Source organism: Cupressus sempervirens, chromosome 7, assembly GCF_028749045.1.
Source record: "Cupressus sempervirens isolate cs-2001-9-10 chromosome 7, ASM2874904v1, whole genome shotgun sequence".
Classification (NCBI taxonomy): Eukaryota; Viridiplantae; Streptophyta; class Pinopsida; order Cupressales; family Cupressaceae; genus Cupressus; species Cupressus sempervirens.
The window spans coordinates 841,941,320-841,963,647 of NC_143124.1; the positions used below are offsets into that span (position 1 = coordinate 841,941,320).

A 22,328-nucleotide genomic window follows, 5' to 3' on the forward strand; every position below is an offset into this window, starting at 1 on the left:
ATAATCATAGTTCCATCAAGCTCTCAGTAAATCCAATTTTCCATGATAGGTCTAAGCATATTGAAATTCCTTACCATTATGTAAGAGATATGGTAGACAGGAATTCTGTAAAATTGGAATACAATTGCACTACAGATCGGATGGCAGATATACTCACCAAACCTCTATCTAGAGTGAAGATAGAAAATTTTAGGAGGAGACTTGGTATGGTTGAGTTGTAATCTATTTGTACTCTTTTGATTATTAATAAAATAATTTTATTTTGTTAGGCTATTGACTGTTATGGGCTCCACCATGTGTATTCATTATTTAAAGAGGTGAAGATCTCTGAAATAATGAACACTTGTATAAAAGGCATTATGAGAGATGACAATCTCTTAGATAATGTTCTAAACAATAGATTTTATTGTAAGATCTAGATGAGTTTTAGATCATAATGTGATATTGACATTGCTATGTTCATGGGTCACAAATTGGATAAAAGAAGAACCTTAGTATTCTCCGGGTTTATCCTGTATTCTGGTAGATCTTAAAACTTAGGAGCTTGTTGTGATATAGAAATACCAGTTTCTATGAAATCACACCTTGGATAAATGAAGAGATTACTCTTCAGATTTATGCTGTATAATATCACTAGTAGCAGTGATTTGTCATATCACAGGTTTAGTAATATGACTTTGTATCATGTGTTCTATGATAACACATACTAAGAAGAAACAGATAGATATAGAGTATTAATTCTTGCTTATTCATCTATATTGGTGTTGCTAGATGTAATATCTCTCTGTAGGATTATCAGGTTAAGAGGGAGAGTTAAGAATATTAACCAGATAACCTACAGGTCTGATAGTACAGACCATACTTTCTCTTCTTATTATATATCTCTAAACTGGCAGTATATTATATATATAACTCTTCCTAGGAGCTGACAACTTTTCAGGAAGTAATAGTATGATGCTTAACTAAACTAACACATAGTTAGTTAGGTGTTATTAATTTGTCTTCTCTAATCGCCGACTCAGAGGGAGTTTAGTTAGTGCTAGTTTAGGAAGGGTTATGTCCCTTTGAGAGGCATACCCTTTAGGAAGGATATATAGGGAGGTTATGGATGCAGATTAAGGACACACCGCTACAACAAAGTCTGCTCCTCTAAGTATCTATATCCTGCAAATAATATCAGAGATACTTACTCACAATCAAAAGTCGAATATTCATTATTGGATCTGCATAAAATTAGGAATTAACTCCATCAATATTCAGAATTCTTAGAAGACCATTCTCAGCATTTGAAGACTGGATTAAAAGTCTGATTCAGAGAAAAGAAATTTGCAGAATCTTTACAGCAAAAAGCAAAATAGTAAATAATTTCTATAAAACTAGAAGTAAATACATCATTGCAATTAGTTTCTAAAAAACTAGAAGTAAATACATCAGAGTAAATAGTTTCTATAAACTAGAAGTAAATACATCATAGCAAAATAGTCCAAGAGTGAGTTTGAACAATTTTGGCCTGCTGGAAAGTAATGCTTGTCTTGGGTGTGAGCAAGTGGTTGAGCTAAGTCTATTAGGACTCAGGAATATAGAATTACAACCAAGTGATTTATGAGAAAATGAGTAAGAATCATTAGAAAATCCTTGTTTCAGCTTCAAGTTGACCTCAAATAACCAAGATAGGTTTTGTGGGAGATGACACTACTCAAGGCATGTTGAATCTTGAAATTTGGCTAAACCTGGAATTTTTTTAAAACCCCCAAAATCTAGAATTTGTATTCAAACATCTTGGCAGTGCTTATACAACTAAAAGTATAACTTATACTTAAATGTTATAATTGTAGAAATCCTCTTCCCAGCTCTAGTAAAAACTAAGGGAGGCATAGAAGTAGAGGGTATATTCCTAGAAGTCTGAATGGGCATGACTATGTGTCCTCACTTAGTATGTCTAACTCAGTCTGTGGCTTCCCATCCATCCTGGAATGAGCCCTGCCTCTAGCTTATCCTGGCACTAGCAATGACTACTAATTCAACTCAATGTTATCCAATGTGAAACTTAATCCACTTCCCTCCTCCATAGCCTGCCTCTCCAAATCATTGAAGTAATCTTCTTCAAAAACCACCACAAATCCACCTCAGATCTGCTTTAAATCGATAGAAATCAGTTTGCAAGTGTTTGAAGTACAAGGGCTTGAAAGAATATTTTCACCCTCTTAGCAAAATACAAGTGAAGAAATGAGAAATGAAATTAATTTGGGGCACTTATTGCCTTGTTATAAAACTACATCCAAGTCTTTAACAAAAACTCGACGAGTATTAGGCCAGTTTTTACCAAAAAATCAGAGAATTTTGGGTGCCAGTAAAAGTTTCAAAAACTTGCCAGGCCAAAAAATTTGGCCAGTTTTTGCAACTCAGCCAATAGTACATCTATGGTTATAGCTCTACCACTTCTGCTTCCGCCATATGTTACAGCCACCTACATAGATTATTACCACATAAGGAAGATGAAGTGTCATTCAAGAAGACAGTTGAAAAGAACCAGCAGATCCATCATGAAGCAGTCACTCATGCAAGTTCACTGTCATTCTAAAGAGCAGTTACCATTTCTGTATTGGTGAAACCCGATATTGATTCCACTATAAATCACACCTCCATTCTAGGGGATGCTTGTAGATGCACTTTAAATGATCAAACTAGGCTCCAAATACCACTGATCTGAATTATTATGTGAACTCAAGGGACAAAACCAAAAGAAAAAACAGTGGTATTGTAAAACACAAAAAGAAATACAAAAAACTTCAATTTTATTCAAATTATGAAAAAAAACATACAACTTGGACAATCTCGTAAAAGAGATGTATGCCCGAATATCAATCCAATTTGGTCAAACTCATAGAAGAGATGTATGCCTGGGTTCATAGAAGTTAGGTAAGCTTGTGGTGTAGATGTATGCCCATGAACTCCATATGTGAGAGCTGATAAAAATTGGCAATCCCAACAGATGAGATGTATGTCCATCACTTTGGCTATTGAATTCGAATTGATTCTCTTTATACATTTTTAAAGAAGCTGAAAGGTCACACTGCATCGACATCCTTATTAGAAGTTGAATGGACAGTCCAGAATTGAAAAGTTATTACAGTTGACTGCAAAGAGAAATTTGATTAAAATATATGATTAATCATTAAATCTAATATGCCAACTTATTTCTGATCACCAAACCTAAGGAGACACATTAGAATGCTACGAAGAGAATTATCGAGTATCTTTGAGGGGCAGTACATTATGTTACCTATTTTCTACATTCCAAGTAAGTTGGTTGGACATACTGATTCTGATTGAACTGAGCTATAGATAATCGGATGTCTACTTCATAATTATACATCTAGTCTTCGTTCTAGGTTCATTTCTTGGATATCCAAGAAGCAACCCAGTATATCTCTTTGTTCCGCAACAGCTGAATACAAAGCTACCACTGCTGCTAATTGTCAGGTCGTTTGGTTGTGGAGAATGTTGCAGGATTCATAGCAGCTCCCGGATGGAATCACAATGTTTAGTTGTGACAATCAAAGTGTTGTTCAAATAATTAGAAAATTGAGTGTTCCATGCAGGACTAAGCACATTGACATCCAACACCGATACATTCCTGAAGTGGTTCAGAAAGGCTCAGTTGAACAAGGAGTCTGGTGCCCTCCAATTATCTCTGCATTTTTTTGTGTTGATGACCTGTAAATCATCATTAAAATTTTGTTTGTGAATGTTTGATTATGTGAACGATACAACACCAGTAATTATGGAAATGTGTGGTTGTATGTTGATGGCTGAAGAGATTACCTTTGGCACATGTAGAAGCTATGGGAAATGTGTGCAGAAGTCACATTGAGTAAGCATAAATTATGGTGACATAGGTGTCTGCCGAACTTTCCAGATTTTGGAAAAGGTTAAATAAAATCTCTGTCAAGATGTCACTGTCTTTCCACAGTGAACAGAGGCTTAAGGCTTAAAGTGCAGACAGAGACAAATCTCTACCTGTCGACCCCTAAGAAGAAACAAACGCCAGGATTTAGCAGCAAGAACTTGCCACGCTACTTGGGTGACGTGTTTCACATTGATGAGGATGGAGTTGTCAGCATTATCACGCAGCTGCATGACAAGGAATTCATGGGCAAAGATTTTCGCATACGAACAAATTTGGACATTTCATCCCTGTTCTGTGCATGAACTTTCCTCTTGGCCCAGAACAAGGAGGCTGCAAGAATAATAGAAATGTGTGTGGAACCAGATTGGCGCAAGAGTTACCAGAGGTGGCCCGACATGGTGAATTTCCGAACTGTCGAGGGTGTTTTGCGTCGGGTGGAAGGACCGAAGGAAGGTGTGCAACCATGCCTCATTTTCAGTACATTGGTTCCAATTTGGCAGAGGACGGGAGAGGCTTGCACAGCCTGGATGGATTTGCCCCATTATTTGGCAGAATGGAAAGACCAAAGGCACATCACTGAGGAGAGAAGGCGCAAACGAAAGTTCAGACCAAGCAAGGTTAGGGAAAGGGACACACGGAAAATGGCAAGAGAGGTGCTGCCACCGGGTCAGAAGATGGGAAAGATGCCAACGGTGGGAGGTGTGATGCTCGCTGAGTCGAGGGAGGACACAATGGCGCACTGGAGGAGTAATGGGTGAACCAACACCTGGTTCACACTCGGCTGCCCATTTTCCGTAGTAAGGCATTTTTCTTGTGGTCTATTTGGAGTTGCATTCCCTGTAATTCCTTTGGTCTCTGTGTGTTGTTTGGTTGGGTTTTTGTCGGTGTCAACTTGTCGTTTGGGTGTTAATGCCCGTGTCTGTTGGGGTTTCAAGAAGTTGTTTTGCTGTTTTGTCAAGGGTGGGATTTGAAATTCCAAGCATGAAGGGCCTGTTCATGGCTGCACTGTAAGGGGGGAATCTGAAAATCAAGGCTTTTAGGCCTGACTTGAATGAAATGTAATCCTTTCAAAAATCAATAAATAATCACTTATCAAAGAAAAAATACCACACCAATCATACTGCAGTCCTACTGGCATAGAGAGGACTTCACTAAATTAGTTTGCCCTCAACATTTGCCAGTACCATCTCTTTGCTTTCAGCTTCTTGCCACTGAGGTTACCAGAGAATAACAACTACTTGCTTCTGTATTCAATATAATAATTAGTTATTAAATTACTTGTTTGTAGATTATATAGGACCTTAAAAATTGAATGCTTGTAGACATGGGCAAAAGGATACCATTTGTCTGTCATCTTTTGACAAACTCTTTATAGATATGTGGACCTATGGTCAACCGTATAGATAAACTGGAAAATTCTCACATTTGTAGGAAGGTGTCATTTCCTTGTATTTATTATTACTTAAGAAAAAGGTTCATCCAACAGGAAGTCCAAAGAATAAACACCACTTTTTATCCTGCATCAATTTCATGATTCTACTACAAAGTGAACAAGAAATGAAATATAAAATGAGGATTTGTATTATGAACATTTGTGTTCATTCAATTTAAATATATGAGGTCACTCCATCCAACAAATTCTAGAACCAGACACTTCATTTAAAACTAGCTCATAGGAATCAAGAAAGTGGTAGAAAAGGAACAATGTGGACATACAAGGCAATGTAGAGGAAATGTTCCACCAATGAATGAATGTGTCCAATAAATTAACTATGTACCCATTTAATGTTTCTATTAAGGTTCCTTTCCATTCCCCCCACCCATTTAAGTTTCCCATGGACCAATTCCCTCTTGAAGCCGAGCAGTCATACAGAATTCATTAACTGTTAAGGTGGAAGGCCATAAAAAATCAGCTGCATCAACTGTCACAATATCAACACAATTAAATAGATACAATACTTTGCGGTTAGATGCATTAGAATCTCATTCAGCATGTCAGAGAAATGTGATGACATAGCCACAAAAGTTTGTTACTTCAGTGACCAGAGCATTGAACCAGCCAAATAGGAGGGTATGGGGTTGAGAGGAAGTGTGGAGTCCTCTACCTGTCAACTAGACTTATCAACTGATTGAATAAAATCAAAAAATTCATGTAATGAAATATGGACGTAATCAACAATTTGCATGCCACTCCTGATGATCTGTTAACATGAAATAAATACCAAAGCTACTAATAACAGAAATTTAAAAAAATGGAAAACTGCAAGATGATGATATGTGATGACAGATTTGTCTATTCAACTACAATGAACAAGGAAGTCTATTCAAAACATGAACAAAAGATCCCATCAATTATATTTGTTTACTTGGTTAAATCTAGTAGTGATCTGTTGAACAAAACAGGCCCATTTAATTAGTTGCTATGGATTTGTGGAATGAACACAACAAATTACTATAGATGGATGCATAAATGACACATCAAAAAAAAAGTGGTTTCATAAGTGGTAAAAATGAACAGTAAGATTTATGAACAAAACCACAACCGTCAATAAAATTCTGGACTAGAATGCACTACTAGTAGTATATATGATGACAGAATAAAATGGTCAAAAACAAGGTAAGTGTTACAGCCTAGAATGAGCATGGAGACAATTCTAATGTTAAAAAGCCACAGTTAGTAGCATTAAAGCATACCAGCATGTCAGATCTAAACATAAAGAAAAGTGGTATGAAATCTGCTAATGAAGCTCAAAGAAAATTGGTTTTCCAAAAAATAATAAATAAAACTTAAAGCCTCTTCATCAGGCATCAAATTAGGTGCCCCTCAGAACATCTTATCCAAGTTTAACACCAATGGCATCAGACTCAAGTAAATCATCTACATCAGTTTTTGTACTAGTTCCAATTTCAGCATCTGTACCTATTCCTGCTTCGGCATCTGCACCAGTCTTTGTACTCGTTCAAACTTCCACATCTTTACCTATTCCTCCTTCGGCATATGCACCAGTTCCGATTTCAGCATCTGCGCCAGTTTCAATTTCAGCATCCACGGGGATCACTAATGAATCAACCACTCAGACATGCTTTCTCAAATTAAATCTGTACATTCTTTTTGAGGATTATTTGAGTTATCTAGATTTTGGATAAGTCCAAGGGGAAGAAGACTTCATGGTGACATAAGACAAATAAGAAGAGAAAAGGAAAATTCGACAGGAGCAAGGGTGGAACCTGATGGAGAAGAATCCAATAGCACAAGAGGGGGTTAAGGAAGATATAATGATAAAAGGGAGAAAGAAGAATCAAAATTTCAGGCCTCAATAACAGAAGATAATGTAGAGGAATCATCAATCGAGGACTTTAGGCATGAATATAACTGCTTCATGTAATAATAATGATTCTCAGCATAGGAGAATGATTGTCCTGTACGATACAGTGCAATATATTTGTTGTGATGTTGTGATGACTGAAGGCCAAGAAGAACTGCAGATTTATCTAGAAGGTCTCACAATTATGCGCTCTGACTCCATGGGGGTGGGCCAAGAAATGCTCTAATCAAGATTGTAAAAGCTCAATGTGGATTTAAAAGAGAGTTTATCTCAGAATAGCAGAGCAGACTGGTGGAGCAAAGATTTTTAGGTTGATATGGGATCCTGGCATTTAGTCTTGGAACATAGGTACTGATTGCTTGAGGTCAAGCTATCTCTGAGATGGGAAGATTGTAATGTCCCCAATTTTTAGAGAATTGGCATACAAATTTAATTAATTAAATAAATTAAAAGGAAATAAAAATAAAATTGAACAAACAAAATTATTGAATATATTAAGCTGAATCCCTCTATTCCTTGTGTGCTGGTTAACTTGTGGTGATTTATCAGGAGGCCGACTTTCAGAGGATGGACATATATGCATGAACTGGTAGAAAGATAGGGCATATTTCTAAAAATAATAAATATTACTGTTTTAGGCTGATATGGGCAAGTTGAAAATAAATGATGCATTTTATCTTGGACCAACCTATATAAATATCAATATGATGTCTATGTAAAGGGATCTTGATCTTCTTTCAGCATCACAGAATTTAGTCTATTTGGTCCCTGCTCAGGGTGCGCCTAGGTTGAGATGGAATCCCCAGTGCGAGAGATCACAGCTAGGATGAAAAACTCTATCTGAACAACCATCTGTTAATCAGAATCAACTAAAGCATAATAAATTAAATAATAAATATTACTGTTTTAGGCTGATATGGGCAAGTTGAAAATAAATGATGCATTTTATCTTGGACCAACCTATATAAATATCAATATGATGTCTATGTAAAGGGATCTTGATCTTCTTTCAGCATCACAGAATTTAGTCTATTTGGTCCCTGCTCAGGGTGCGCCTAGGTTGAGATGGAATCCCCAGTGCGAGAGATCACAGCTAGGATGAAAAACTCTATCTGAACAACCATCTGTTAATCAGAATCAACTAAAGCATAATAAATTTTCACTGTTGAAGAAATTGTAGAGGTTAAAGGCGCTCATCTCTATCAACTTATGTCATCAGACTACAGCAGCTTTACAATCAAGAACCAGACTTGTATGCACTAAATTGTGGCCCTCTAATCTGTTTGCTATGGGTATTAGACAAATAAAGATCTATCTCTATATTTTGACCAGACTTCCGCATTATTAGTGTCTGGTTGTATGATATATTTATAATGATCTGTGTATATGAATGAGGAGGTATTGATATCTTCATTTGGGAATTACAGGTTAGATTTAAGTTGTTATATTTCATACTTATTATGCAATAATAAATTAGAACTGCAAAGCATTATTTTGTGCTCATTCTGAAACAACAATCTTGAACAATTGCAATGTTTAGTTTATTTCTGTGCTAAAATATTTCATTCATCTAAACAAATGACAGGTCATAATTCAGACCCAATAACAAGTCTGGAAATGAGGCTTATGAACAGTTAGAATAAAAAATCAATCAAAGACTTCATGACAGTATTCTGCAATATTGATTGCATATTTACTCTCTCAGCTATCATTGAGGAGACCTGTCAAGGGACTACAAAAAATTTGCTGCATTGTAGATCTTAACTTGTCTTTGTCCTCTTGGACATTTAGTGTTTATGAGGTTGCATGCTACTGTTATTCTAAGATAGTTATCACTGCTACACAAGGCCCTAGGGCACTCACGATCAATTTTCAACTACTCAGGAACATTTGACTATCAAGTGCACCATTGAAATCAAATAAGCCATACTTTCTTGAAAAATCTCTTTGAGATTTACATAGGTGTACTTGACAATTTCCTTCAATAGAACACGTTTGTTGATGATGGCTGTATATTAAAACATATTTATATTGTACCACTCATCATTGACAGTGTGGCCCTTCTCATCTCCCTAAAGGTTTGCTTGGCCATATAAACTTTCTTATTTCTGTGGACTAGTCATTATACCAACTTGTGGGTTAACATCAAAAAAAATCATCATCATCAGCACCTTTCCAAGTTCAAATTCTCCTATGAGCATGTGAAAATTGCAAAAAAAAATTTGGAGCTCCAATTCACAAACCTATCTCTCAATTAAAAGTTTGATTCTCAACTGCAGCTTTGCATGCCATTCTCTTCCCTTTTTGTTACACAGTACCATTGATTTGTTTCATTTCCAAGATATCCCCTAGAGGATAAATCTCTTGAACATAATCATAAAACCTAAAATTCTAAAGTCGTTATAAGAATGAGGACCCAAAATAAGGTATAATGATTGGGTATGCTCTCAAATGGATGAGATTGTGGTGCTTCAAGAAAATTCATTGCAACTAACCACTCTGAAGGGAATTGTCCAAGTTAAAATTTGTTACCTAACCCATTCATATTGAAAAATATCTTCAAGCTCATCTTTTCTCTTCATAGGTTCAATTCCTATGCCATTTCAACCTCAAAAGTAAGAGGGATACTCGCATTTGAGGAAGCGATGTTTCTATTATTTGAAGAGCAACCCCATTTATTGACATATCTACTTAATTACCCAGTTCTCCCCTTGGCCCTTTGAACCGTGCGAATTTCGAGCTGGTTCTTGATCCCGGTCCTGGTTCCCTTTTGGGTTCCACTTGAGTTTGAACCCAAGCAGGTTGGTTCCTCCCAGGTAGACCGAGTGCAAACCAGGTACAGTTCCATTGGGAACATTCTATAATTTAGTGCAGAAAACAATTATTACAGAATCTGAATAAAAGTTTTTAACATTACAAAACAAAATTTGATGAAGTTCAAATATTTATTACATCAAATTAAACTAGCCCTCAAGATTTCTTCAAGTGAAATTTTTAAATCCAATTGCTGATAATGACCCCTGTCTGAATAATTGGAAGCTTTGTATAGTGATAATCATATTTGAAACATTAAATAACATCTTCAATAGGCAAATGGAGTTGCCAGTTACTTGTTAATTTTTCAAGTAGGATGTTAATTAAAAACAAACAAGCTCTTTGTACAATGAAAAAGCAATAAGCGTTGGACAATTTGGAAAGTCAGAATGTTATCAGTGCAGTTGATCCCAATAACATTGACAATGTGTGTGAACTAACTAATGCAATAGATGAAGAAGAAGAAGATAAAGATTTAAATAATCCATTAGATGATTGAAACTTAGCATAAAATTCTAATTTTTGAAAGTCTAAACAATGATATACTTGAACTCAATATTGTTTTATTATTTTGGTGTTGATAACAGATATGATGCTAAGATTACAAGTTTATAGTGTTTTTGTTGTTTTTATGATACTAAGAAGGATTCTAATCTTAATTCATTTTTCTAGGCTGCATACATATGTATATATACATACATACGTACATGTATGTGTGTATGTATGTATGTATGTCTATTTATACATACATACATACACAAATACATGTATGTATGTATATACATATATACATATGTGTGTGTGTGTGTGTGTGTATATGTATGTATGTATGTATATCTGTATGTGTGTGTATAATTTTTACCTGTTTTTGTACTAAAGAACCCACACCCCATTTCAAGATTTTGCTGTAACAGTGAACCAGTTCTTCAAACCCGAACTCAAACTCGTAACTTAGCATCTCTATGAATTGGTTTCCTCCATTTAATGCTCCTTAGATGTTCCTCGACAATAGTTCATCCAAAATTTTAATCAGTATAGCTGTAAAAGAGGATATAGAGCAAACAATACAATTGGCTCAGTTGGACATCTTCCATAACCTCTTAGCCCACAGATGGGATTCCATGTTGAGAATGTTTTATAAATGACTTTGTGATCAAACCAAACCATGCCAGTCACCTTTGGTTGCATGGCTTGGGAATTTCCCCAGGCAAGTTGTTGATCGATTCCACTAATTACAAATTGAGACAATCCATAATCATCACGATGGGTTAAGATTTGCCATCTTTGTTCTCTTTACAAAGAGGAGAATGTAGAGTATTTTTATTATCAGTTATTGTGTCTGACATGAAATCTGTGAATAGACTCTTAAACAGAATCTCAGATGATTTCCTATCTACCTTCTTTTACCCTCACTTGAGGTGCTTGGCCCCTTCAATTAGATAAGTTGATGCTTACAACAATATGTTTGGAGGAATTACTAGGGCTACTAGGTTGATTGCCTTACCTATTTCACCCCATTTCAAACATTAGAGTATGACAACTGCCGATTAAGATATCATTGTTTCACACACAAATGGTGATCCCTTAGTGAGGCAGCACTTGTATCCTAGGGCTACTAGGTTGATTACTTTATTTAGTTTTCATGATATCTCAAAGATTAGAGAACAACTGCAAACTGCCATTTAAGATATCATTGTTTTGGACACAAATAGTGATTTATTAGCAAGGCAACCCTTGTATTATGCCTTGGTAAGGCAGCTCTATCTTGATCTAATAAGAATGTGTTGAAATGCAACTTCATCCTGATCTAATAAGAATAAAATAACTACTCTCTGCTATGAAGTCAATAAAAATGGCCGCAATGGCAGCACATAATATTATCACCAAAAAGTTGATACACAAATACTCTGCGTATGAATACATCCATTTGTTTTGTATCTACATAAAGCATGGCTACCTTGAACAAAGAAAATTTAACCTAAAAGTACTAGCATATGCAAAACAGGGCCTCTCTGATTTGTATTCAGTATTAGTCCTTCTATTATGTATCTCATAAATGCAGAGCAAGTGATAAATAAAAAAAGTAAATATTACATATATAATAGATAGAAAAGTTTAGCAAATTGTGTTCACCTGATATAGCGTAAGCCGTGCTGAAAGGGTAGTTGCTTCTGCCTGTAGTGTTCGCACTTTTTGCTCTAATTCTGATATATATCGTGTCTTCCGTTCCTTTGATCGAGCTGCTGATTGCCGATTTGCCAGAATCCTATAAACATAGCTTTTCAACATTATATTACCATATACATGTAACATAACCATAAGAAAATCAAAGCAGATACCACCATCTCCCTCAACCTAGAGGGCACATAAAGACATGCAAACATGTAGCAAGCATGAATGCCTACCAATAAAAAGCAATGGACAGAAGTTTAAGAAGATTTTAAAAATTGTTGATATCTTGTATAAATCAAGGAAAAATGAAACATAAAACACAACAAATAACAAATAAAAAACAGCATTAAAAGCATTTTATTGTTATTATATAATCCTCATCGGAAAAGCTTCAATACAGTTCCGCTACCCACAGCGAATTATGAAATATTGGCATTAAAATGTTTCATTATTTATAGTTACGGACTCAGAGTCACATTTCTTAATACCAAAGAGTTTAATTTAATCATAAGCACAATAGCTTCCCCAACTCTGACGAGATCTTTGAAAGCTACTAACAGAATACCGCATTGCATGCAGCAGGAACATGTATCCCGACCCAAAATAGGGAACGTGTTTGGAAATTCTAGCTGCTAAGCAGTGCTAAAATATGCAGAACCCATGGTGTCATTTCTAATACCCACAACAGGAAGATTCTAATTTCAAACCACGCTATACAATTTCCAACTGTACAACAAAAAGGATGGCCTTCAGATTGATATTGACCTAAAATTGGAGTTAGACACACTAAAATAAAGCTTTAAAACACAGAAAGGCAGGTATAGTTTCTTTGCTTGATGGCGAATACGCGAGAAGGGAAGATGCAAACTACTCTTTCAAAAAAAGAAAAGGCTTGAATGTTATTGTTTGCAGATGTTATATTTATCATATGTTTGTAATCAGGATAAAAAGGAGAAAAATAACTTAGGTTGCTTAAGCTGAAATAGTTTTAGGGCTTCAACCTGAATACTTGCAGAAAAACGACAGATAAAGGTGTTTTCAAACTTTAAACATAGAAAATTCAGACAATGTGTCTATCTGATAGACATATCCATATACTGGAATCACATATATTACTATATACATTCTAAAACATCGGAAGTGTGAGAAAAAAGTTTTAGATAGTATAGAAATAAGATAAGAAGCATGAGACCTCTTCGCTTTCTTAGGATCCACAGCTGCTAGTTCTGCAAGCTTTTCAGCAGTCATTGCTTTCTTTAACTCTGGCATTTCTGAAAACAGTTGATCTGAGAGCGATGACGTTGCTCCGTCCATAGAATAGCTGTGCCGATGCCGAGATCGGCCATGGTCTGGAGAAACTTCAACTGCCCCATAACCATCTGCTGTTCCAAAACTAGCCTTATCTTTCGATCCCCACATTGCATCGTCATCTACAGACAAGCTTCTCCAATGATTGGAAACTCCGGTAGTATTAATATTCATATCTCCTTCTTGAACCAAACAATCATTTTCAGTTTTATTCACATCCGTCTTCATGGGCAACAAATCTTCACCCATTTCATCAGAGAGGGTAGGCGTTTCAGTTCCAACTAACCCGATATCAATATTATCAGGTAGACGAAATGCCAATTCTGACTGAACTCTTCTGTGGGTACATCTTCGAGCAGGATTTTCAGGCATTTTGTTAACATCCATGCTGGAAGTGTGGGTCGGTCCATTCATTTTTACAGGCTCTGGCCAAATATTGTACCAGGATGATTTTCTGAATATGTTTCACTTAGTAAGATCGGTTTCCCTCTCAATATCACTGTACTAATTTGTGATGTCTAGCTTATACCTTACCTTAAAATAGCAATTCACAAAATCATATACGTCCCCAATTTTGGGAATCAAATTGGTATATGAATCATCAAACTAAAAGCTCCACAAAATGCACCTTCCATCACTTTAGCCCTCCACTCGAGACAGGAAATGCTGCAAGTCAACCATTCCAAGCCATGAGGAAAATTAAAAGATCCAACCATAACCACATGAAGCAAAATTCAAAACTCTAAAACCCACACAAATCTCAAAATGCACAATCTAAATAAGCATCAGCACATCTAGCCAAAGACTCTGTATCTGGCATCTTTGTAAACATTAAATAAACTGTAAGACGCAATCAGCAATAAAGACGACTTGAATTTTCAGCCTTAATATACATCAATAGATCTATCGGTGAGAATCCACGCAGTAAAACCCGGTGGAAAACCCTTAAAACGTCTGATACCAACATAAAATAATAACATGAATCAACAATGCATGAACGCATACAGCTGAGATAAATTCAAAATGCTCATGAAATCCACAATAATTCAATATCAGACATTATTTTACCCATGAATTTCAATATCAGACATAACTTTACCTACGAAAATTCAATATCAAACACAATCAATCCACTAAAAACACATACAAATGAATGACTATAGAAACACCCAAGTCTCATCGACATAACTAAATGAGCTAAAGCCTACAATTAATGCAAGTACAAGAAGCTGCTGGCAGACGAGAAGAATTGAATGCCTCGGACCTCCAAATTGCTCCGAAGCTTAAGACCGCTATTTTTTACATGTGAGCATGTAATGTACCCAACAGAAGCAGAAGCGTCTTACATTGCTTCTGTTGGCTTGCATAACAAGATAAACTGCAGCAGGAAAGAATACCAACCACATGTATTGGCTTCAATAGGAATTTTATGAGAAATCTGACATGACAGGAAGGAATGTAGGTAATGAACGAATATACATCGGAATGGGAGAGATGAAAAGAAGAATCCAGAGTCAAAAGGAGAAGAACTGGAATTAATGGGATGGCAAGCGACTGGATAAATTAGGTGAAGCTTGAATATAGGCAGGCATAAAATAAATGCATGCAAAAAGCTATTGAAGAAGATCAGTTCTTGTAATATGACTCCATCAGAGATGTAAGGTCCGATCGTGTGAATCGGGAATCAGATGCAGCCCATCATTTTTAAAAGTTCTCATCAAGCTGATTGATTTTTAAGGGAGCTCTGGGAAATCATACAAAATGTCACGTGACAAGGCTAAGAAGATGTTGGGCATTGTGGGAGGAAAATTGTGTAATAATAAGAAAGATGTCTCCTATTGGTCAGAACACCCTCTAATTACGGGTATATCACAGAAAGTTATAAGTTTTTTAAGATCATTACTAAAAATTGTAAGCCCTGTCATATAGCTACGATTTAAAAATTGTTACAATGTTCTTTACTTTTTATTTTATTTTTAAATTTAATAGCAGTGCAAGTGTACATATTAGAAAATAGAAGATGTTGGATGTGATAGAAGTAAAATTGTATGATGGGAAAAATGTATTTTCTTGTCATTGACTTGTGTATATTTTAAAAATACTAATTCTCATTATTTACAATTTGAAATGTTGTATGAAATTTAAAATTTATTGTATTATATAGGTGGAGATAATTGTTAATCTCTTTTAAGGAAACTTGTAACAAAGAATATAACTATTTCCACATAACCTATAATAGATCTGAAATAAATATGTAATTAAAATTCACATGCAAGAGAATAGACAATATATCTACGAAAATGGTGACACAAGATATGCCCTAGGAAACTCTCATTGAGGAAAAAACTCAGCCTCCAAAAGCATCTATCACTATGTATTATTCAGCAAAAATATCATTGCCATACAACCATGGAAGCCTTCAAAGTCATAATCACTACCAAGCAATTCATTTGAACAAGCATAAATCCACACATCCTATGTCATGCTTCCAACCTTTATAAATGTTCCCTTGGCTAGTCTGTCAAGCCTTGTCCTGCTCGACTCTTTTTTTTTTTATCTTTTGTCTTCTCTCTACAACTACCCTTGTGGTTGCTTATATAGTAACAAGTCTCACAAAACTACCAAGTAGTATTACATAAACCATGTGCTACCTAACCCATTGACCTCGCATTTAATATTGGACATTTAATTCTTTTTTCCAATATTAAATAATTACATCAAATATTATCACAATTTTACAATACAACTTGTCAAGAATATCTCGTGAAAATATTTACATGTTGCACGTCCAAATAGGTACAACGTTACATAATAAAATAATATAATATAATACAACAATATTATGCATATGTGCAACACCCATTATCTCAACAATCTCCCACTTGTTGTATACATTGCATAGGGTCAATCTATAGCCACATAAATAAATAAGGGAATACTCTGTCCCAGCACATCCACCATCATGGATCAAAGTACACCATGTGCTCCATCCTGGTACCTACAACAAAATCGAAGTATCTAGCATCTCAAACATGAATGAAGCCACCTTCTATTATATCACTACCACCGGACATACATAGAAGCCATCCAAAGAGAAATCCACCTAACTTGTTATATTAGATCATAAAATCATGTACCAATTGAAATGTCAAGCACAAAAACTTGATCCAAAGCTAATCTTATGTATCTATAGTTGTCAAAATATCCATAACTGAAATAGCACCCATAGCTAGTGTCAAACCCATCCAACTATCCATACCTCTAAAGGTGTACCAAGTGAATCTCACATCATTAACATATCCAATTTGTAACTTGTAATCACAAGCCTTAAGAGCAATACCTGCCATATATATACCAAGAAGCTCCCACTACAAAAGATAATGTCAAATATATAACAAATCCACTCACAACATCTCAAATAAATGAATCCATGTAGTCTCAAGGACATCCACAACACATAAACCAATAACTTGCAAGAACAACTCCCATAAAAAAAACTCCAACAGTCTCCCAAGCTCCCCACAACCAACAAAGGAAAGAGATAAAGGAATAACCATGTCGTCTCTCACATGAAATACATGAGCACAAACTAGTTATTACAATTTATAATCAATCTCAAATCCAATGTAAGAAAAATGAAACATCCGAGAAGATAACCAAGACCAAAGATAAACCATGCAAATCATAACCTGTATCATGTCATTCTACACACACCTCTAGATGTAAATTGTGCAAGTATGATATCTTCCATAAAACTCCAACCAAAAAGCCTCACCAACACCCATACCATACCATATAACTAATTATGGATGTAAGCCTCTCACAAGAAGATCAAACTCATATATCATTCCTAATCCAAGAAAAATGCCCAATATAAAACTATCTCCCAAACTCAACCAACATAACAACATATGTAAATGGAGGTAACCAATGCTAAACCATCTCTCAAATGAACCCTCCAAAACTGCACTTGAGAGAAACAATGGGTTATACCTCTCAAGTAGAAAAATCGCCGAATAGACCAAGAGCGGAGAATGAGAATGCTCATCAAGATATCCAAGTCTCCAACCAAGACTCATCTAAGAACAATCTCCTCTCAAGTCCATATCAGGTGAATGCCCCTTGGACTTCCTGGTGAAAGCATCAATCGTCCTAACAAATACTTCTCTAATCAAAGAGATGTCAATATCACCACTATCTTTAAGTATCCATAAGCACCTGTAACCAATCAATCCATGCCAACTCCAAATGCAACATAGCAATATCATAAAATATCCAACTTATGATCAATATACTCAATACCAAAAAACTAAACCAAGATCAATGTCAAAGGTCCAACCATGGCCACAGGAACATAAACACGACAACATGATCTAACCATCTCAACCAATGAGATAACACGCTCCATATGAATGTACTATAACATGTCAAAACTCTAAATGTGTATCAAGAGTATACCATGACATAATAATGAAACCATCCTAACACCAAGGATAACATGTCAAATGAAAGCATAAACCACATCTTTACCAAGAACCCTATAAGTCCTCAAGATGCAACCATCTCCACACACCATAAAGATAACCAAGAACCCCATGAGTCCTCAAAATCTAACTATCTTCACACACCATGAAGATAACAAGTGCATCATGCAAATGTCAAAGGTGTTTATGTAGCAACAGGATCTAAGACAAATCGCCAACATCTGCAAACACTCAATCGTTATAGCAATTCCAAGAACTCTCACTCAACCGTGGTATCGAGTAACCCATGGCATCATAAAATTCATCTCTTATGTGAAGATCCTCCAGATCTACACTCACACAACCAAAGAGTCAGTACCAAGTGAAACCAAGATCTCTTGACTCAAGAAGATACAAACTAAACCAGGAACTAATCTTACACTATCACCTCATCACTATCACAAGCTCCCACTAAATCATGTATCCGCTATCCATGACACATGATGAAAAAACCATCCTCTAACCATGAGAATCAATCAAGACATCAAACCATCAAAGACCTCAAAGTGCACATCATGAGCTCCTAAAAAGAAACCAAATAACCATGATCCTCAACCAAGAAGATATATATACCACCATAACCAAGTCAATAATCCAAACCAATGAACATCAAGAATGTACCTATATATCCAATCATGTCATACTAAAATCCATGGTACCATGATCACATCAATGAATTGAGCAACTAACTCTCAAAGTGTCCAAAATATTAGCATTAAATAGTAAACCACAATCCTCTATCATGATTGTACTTGGTAACAAAATCTCATCCCTTTTACATGAAGAAAAAATCAACAAATCATGTGACTCAGGACATAAAGAACTCAAATTCAAGTCACCAATCTAAATATCTACCAATAATGAAAGATCAATGGGCAAAGACAACCCATAACCAATCTATAAATGCAACTTGTAAGTATAGACTGGTTACAACATTGCACAACTTGTAGATCCAACAAGTCATCATCCATATCCAAATCAAACACTAATAACCATATCATCATGAGACCAATTTAAAATATGAACTGAGTATATAATGACATCAAATCTTAAATCTCCAAACATACAATGTCATAAACTTACAATATTACCATAGTCAATATATATCATAAAATGTTTAGATTATTATGTCACCAAATAAACCATGTCAAATATGAACCAATGTGTAGAGCTCTCCAAGAGATTTTTGTTGACTACTCAAAGTCTAAAATCTAACTCCATATGCCTAAGTTATGTCATAATTTGTGGTCAAAATAAACAACATCTGACTTTCGGGCTCTTAACATCTGACAATGTTAAAATCGCAGAACCAAACCTACACCAAGTTGTAGTGTTTTGAATTAGCTTTCCAACGCATATAAGAAGTCTAAAATCTAATATCCTAAGAAAAAGTTATGACCGTTTTATCAAGAGTCTTTTTACCATTTTTACTGCAATATTTTTTTTAGGTGACGAAAATTCTCTCCATTACAGGGTAAAACTAAAAAACTCTTTCATTTCCTCTAAGCATGGTCAAACTTGGGTATATTATATATCAAAATTTATGGAAACATCAACTTGAAACCAATGGTGAGGTCTATTTTTACACGGGAGGTCATCTCTGCAAGCTCCCCCCTAAAAACCCTCATTTAAATGAAACATCCAAAAAATTCTTTTGTCCAACAATTTCACATACCAAAATCTCATCATAATAACAAATCCAAAACTCTCAAATCTACAATAAACAACTTATATATCTTGTCATTTCTTTTATCCTTCGTGCACTCCCATAGATTCAATCTTGGGTTATAATAATAAAACCATAGCTTTGATACCACTTGTAAGGAAACTTGCAACAAATAATATAATTGTTTCCACATAACTCATAATAGATCTGAAATAAATATGTAATTAATATCTACATGCAAGAGACTAGACAACATACCCACAAAAATTGTGACACAAGATATACCTTGGGAAACTCTCATTGAGGAAAAAACTCAACCTCCAAAAGCATCCATCACCATGCATTATTCATCAAAAATACCATTGCAATACAACCATGAAAGCCTTCAAAGTCATAGCCACTACCAAGCAATCCATGTGAACAAGCGTGAATCCACGCATCCCATGTCATGCTTCCAACCTTCACAAATGCTCCCTTTGGCTAACCTATTAAACTTTCTCTCACTCGACTCTTTCCATTTTTGCCTTCTGTCTTCTCTCTACAACTACCGTCATGGCTACTTATATAGTAGCAAGTCCCACAAAATCACCAAGTGTTATTACATAAACCACGTGCTAAAATCATGTGTTGTCTAACCCATTGACCCCACATTTAATATTGGTCGTTTAATTCTTTTTTCCAATATTAAATAATTACATCAAATATTATCACATTGTTACAATACAACTCATCAAGAATATCCCATGGGAATCTTTACATGTTGCATGTCTAAATAGGTGCAACATTACATAATAAAATAAAATAATGTAATATAACAATATTATGCAATGTGTGCAACACTCATTATTTCAATATCCCTCTCTTTTATGTGGAGAATGGTTAGACAATTTTCTATTATTTTATTATTATTTATATTGGCTATTGTCATTGTGTTCAAAAATTGCTCATTTTCTCTTTCACAAGCTTGATGCATGAATTATTGTTACTTTATTTTAATGTCTCAGATAATAAAATTATGCAAATTATTTATTTAAAATTATTTTACATTATTTTGATATGAAAATTTATTTGAAAGTAAAATTATTAACTAAGTATATTTGAACATAAATATTGGTAAAATTTGAATTAATCTTTATGTAAATATTATCCTCATCAAATATTAGTTATGACTTGTTTGGAACGATTTTTTTGGTATTGACCATTTTAAAGCTTTAGGGGTTTCTCTTCTAAAAGGATACACATATTTTGTTTTGGATTATTTCAATTTTCTTTTCTACGATCTTTCTTTGATTTAGGTAAGGCCTCTTTATATATGATATTTTCAATTTCATACTAATAATAGAATGTTTATGGAATTTGTTAGTTAAATCTTGGAGCATATTTTTGCATTTTGGTCTTAAAGTTCTATGCCTTCAATTGTCTTTGGTTTTTATTGAATTCATTATTTGCACATTGTCTAGTGGTCTTTAATGCAAACATTTATTTTATCCTTACTCATTACAATGGAAACAAGATCAACTACATACATATATGTAGATCCTCTCATTGTATTAAGGCATCAAGGGTTTTGTTAGTAAATATATTATCCATGTATTTTTTGAAACGATGGGGATCCTCTATAGCCTACTTGTGTAATGTAACCATGGTCATTGATGGTGACAATGCTTGAGGATATATGAAAATTATTTACTAGCTACAATAATCTTATTTTTTTTTACATTTTCTATGTTATAGTTGTGTATATTCTACGAAAACCCTTTATATATTTGTTGCACATTTTAACTTATATCAAGAATGTGCTTGGAGTTTTCAAAAAAATGTGGTTATTTATAGGTATGCTTCTTAGTGTTAGAGTGATTAAAATAACTGTGAGGAGGGGTGAATCAATTTTCCTCAAGTCCAGATGTACCAATTCAACTTTTAACAACTTCATACCACTTATTCAAACTCATAAATTTACTTAGACAATATAATAATCCATCAGTAATCCAACTCATTCATCTCATTACTAGCTCTTTGTTTAGTATATGTTGAATAACAAAAACAAATAATAGTAAATAGCATGCATCATAAAACAATATTTACACAAGTATAACACAGGGATTTAACATGGAAATCCATGTTGGGAAAAACCACCAAGTAACATGCTACCACTTTTCACTCTTCTGAAGTGAACTCAGTTAAAAGCCAACCTCATGTAACGCCTCGCCAAGGGATCCAAAAAATTGAACCTAAAATTTTATTAATTTTGCCAAACATTTTTTTTAAAGAATAACATACATAACAATCATAAAGTAGCGGAAGCAATAACATCCAACCATAAATAAACAAACATAACGTATTACATTCCTTAAGGATCCCAAGATGTTGAATCACATCTAAATTTAAATAATACTAAGTCTAATAAATAACAGATTCACATGAAAGTACAACTACAAGTTCATATCACTTATATAATATACATTTGTTTTGAATGCCACTTGGCAATAAAATTAGGAATGCACAATCATCCATTGTATATGTTACAGGGGATGAAAGGCTAAAAGAATATACATTTATATATATAAATAGATTACATCATCCCTTTCAAATCCATAAAACAAAGTACA

At 34.8% G+C, this 22,328-nt stretch overlaps 1 protein-coding gene across 5 annotated transcripts in view; it reads right to left on the reverse strand.

Moving 5' to 3' along the window:
• LOC149550028 (transcription factor RF2b-like) overlaps window positions 1-15,297 on the reverse strand; it is a 76,004-nt gene extending 60,707 nt beyond the window's left edge. For 2 of the 5 annotated variants that reach the window (XM_089793197.1, XM_089793194.1), the window contains exons 1-3: window positions 14,739-15,283; window positions 13,415-14,196; window positions 12,184-12,316 (exon numbers count right to left, since the gene is read on the reverse strand). In XM_089793197.1, coding sequence (XP_089649323.1) covers window positions 12,184-12,316; window positions 13,415-13,944 — 663 coding nt within the window. In that variant the 5' untranslated portion in view covers window positions 13,945-14,196; window positions 14,739-15,283. Of the gene's footprint in view, window positions 1-12,183; window positions 12,317-13,414; window positions 14,197-14,738 lie in introns of all 5 variants that reach the window. The other 3 variants (XM_089793196.1, XM_089793193.1, XM_089793195.1) reach the window with 3 other exon arrangements.
• Window positions 15,298-22,328: the final 7,031 nt, after the last annotated feature.